The sequence below is a fragment of the Oncorhynchus keta genome, chromosome 10, assembly GCF_023373465.1.
Source record: "Oncorhynchus keta strain PuntledgeMale-10-30-2019 chromosome 10, Oket_V2, whole genome shotgun sequence".
NCBI lineage: Eukaryota > Metazoa > Chordata > Actinopteri > Salmoniformes > Salmonidae > Oncorhynchus > Oncorhynchus keta.
This window is the reverse complement of record NC_068430.1, coordinates 22,140,276-22,142,067: the sequence shown is the minus strand read 5'-3', so window position 1 is coordinate 22,142,067 and position 1,792 is coordinate 22,140,276. Positions and strand designations below refer to the sequence as shown.

Below are 1,792 nucleotides of genomic sequence, written 5' to 3'. Positions count from 1 at the left end.
TCAGCTCCTGAAATGACTTAATTCTGATAGTAAAAAAAAGTATTTTGAATAGTTTAAGGTTGAATGATATTTTAAGAAGTAAGACTTACATTTTACACAAACTGATGCTATTCCTGAACTACAGTTCAGGGAATGTTTGTCTCCCTCTCTCCAAGCCTGTGCACATATGAACACTATATGAATGTATTATGCCTAACTGAATGTGATGTGGAATGGGAATTATCTGTGACACACATACCATAAAAGCCATGTTTAAAAAATAGTTTTGTTTTAATAAAAACACCATTTAAGGTACATTGTATACAAAAATAAACATTTGTTTCACATAATGTGACATTGTAATATACAATACAGTTTGTCGCTCAGGAATCTGAGAAAATGTACTTTTCTTTATAAAATGTTGAATTTCTACATGTTTCACACAACTTCTTGAGCAACTACACAACAGGCAAAGCTGTTTGCAGTAACTGCCATGGTCCCCTGGCAAACACAGTCTATTCGGACCCAATCGTCTCTATGAGATCTCGAAATGGATCGAATGCCTTGAGTGACAGTTCCTCGCTTCTTTAGAATGTCCATCGAAAGTATTTTCTAGCATGGGAGTTTGCAACTTTCCTACTTGGCTCAAGGTTTGGTAGTGATAAAATGTCACATAATGTAACCTTGTTCATTCATCGTGGTGGTCGCTCTGGAATGATGGGGCATTACGCCGAGAGGTCTAGCGGCACGTGATTCTGTCATCCGAGAATCCATTCTGGAAATAGAGAAAATAAAAACGTTTAAGTCAGTGTTTGCAGTGAAATTACTTGCCTACTGAAACTGAACTTTACGCAGTTATAAACAAACCAATGTACGCAGTTATACTATTCTTATTACTACTTACAGTTAGGTCAGAAGGGAGACACTAGGTAGCTCTTGTAAAAACTAATAAAGACGTGTCAGAGTGATATTTACCTCGACAGTGATGCTGGCCAGCTCTGCGTTCAGGGTTGTCAGAGGTGTGCGGGGCACGCTGCTCTGCTGACGGTTCTTTTCCGGCTCGTCCAGTTCAACCTGCAGGTCCCATATGTAGTCAATGACGTGTTGGAGGATCTCCACCTTGCTGGCCTTCTTGTTGGTAGGCAGAGTGGGGACCAGCTCCTTCAGCTTGCTATAACAGCTGTTCATGTCCTGCAGAAACACGGTCATCTGCTCGTCCAGCAGCGGGATCTTACATTTGGAGATGGAAAGGCTCTGGTCGGATAGGCACCGCACCATGTCCTTGCCTCCAACCTTGCTCTTCAGTGCGCAGGTAGGTCCGACAACCTTCATATTGGCTGATGTTGTAGTTTCCAAGGATAATGAAAATATGGTGCGTAAATAGATTAGCGAAGGCTACAAAAGTCTTGTTAGTAGTCTTGTGAATGTTGTCTCAGTGATGTTGACAGTTCTCAACAACGCACGAGTGTACAGCTTTGAATTTATAGTAGACTATTTGGGGGCGCCCACAACTCTCCTGTTTGCAGAGCGAGGGCCAATAGCACCGCCGTTTTAGCGCTAGAAGGACGGTTCACAAATGCGTTCTTGGCCAATGGGAGCGCGCGCTGGTTATAGGGATTTACATTCTGTTTGAGGGATGCCGTTACAAATTGAAACAAATTTCTGTCTTTTTACGGGTGAGATGTGGGAATCCAGCTCTCCATAGTTTAGGGACTCTGCAGGTGTAAAGTTCCTGGGGACACTCAAGGTGTGGTGTTGGGTATGTGTGCTGTATTTGTGAATGTGTGTGGGATGGAATTGATTGGATGGCTGA

The 1,792-nt window shown here is 42.6% G+C and overlaps 1 protein-coding gene across 1 annotated transcript; it reads right to left on the bottom strand.

Annotated features, from left to right (window-relative positions):
* Positions 1–247: 247 nt before the first annotated feature.
* LOC118388384 (DNA-binding protein inhibitor ID-1-like) lies at positions 248–1,449 on the bottom strand. The gene is made up of 2 exons (XM_035777405.2): positions 955–1,449; positions 248–754 (listed from the first exon to the last, which is right to left on the bottom strand). Exons 1-2 carry the CDS (start codon positions 1,309–1,311, stop codon positions 719–721), a joined length of 393 nt encoding a protein of 130 aa, XP_035633298.1. The 5' UTR covers positions 1,312–1,449; the 3' UTR covers positions 248–718.
* Between the last annotated feature and the right edge of the window lie 343 nt (positions 1,450–1,792).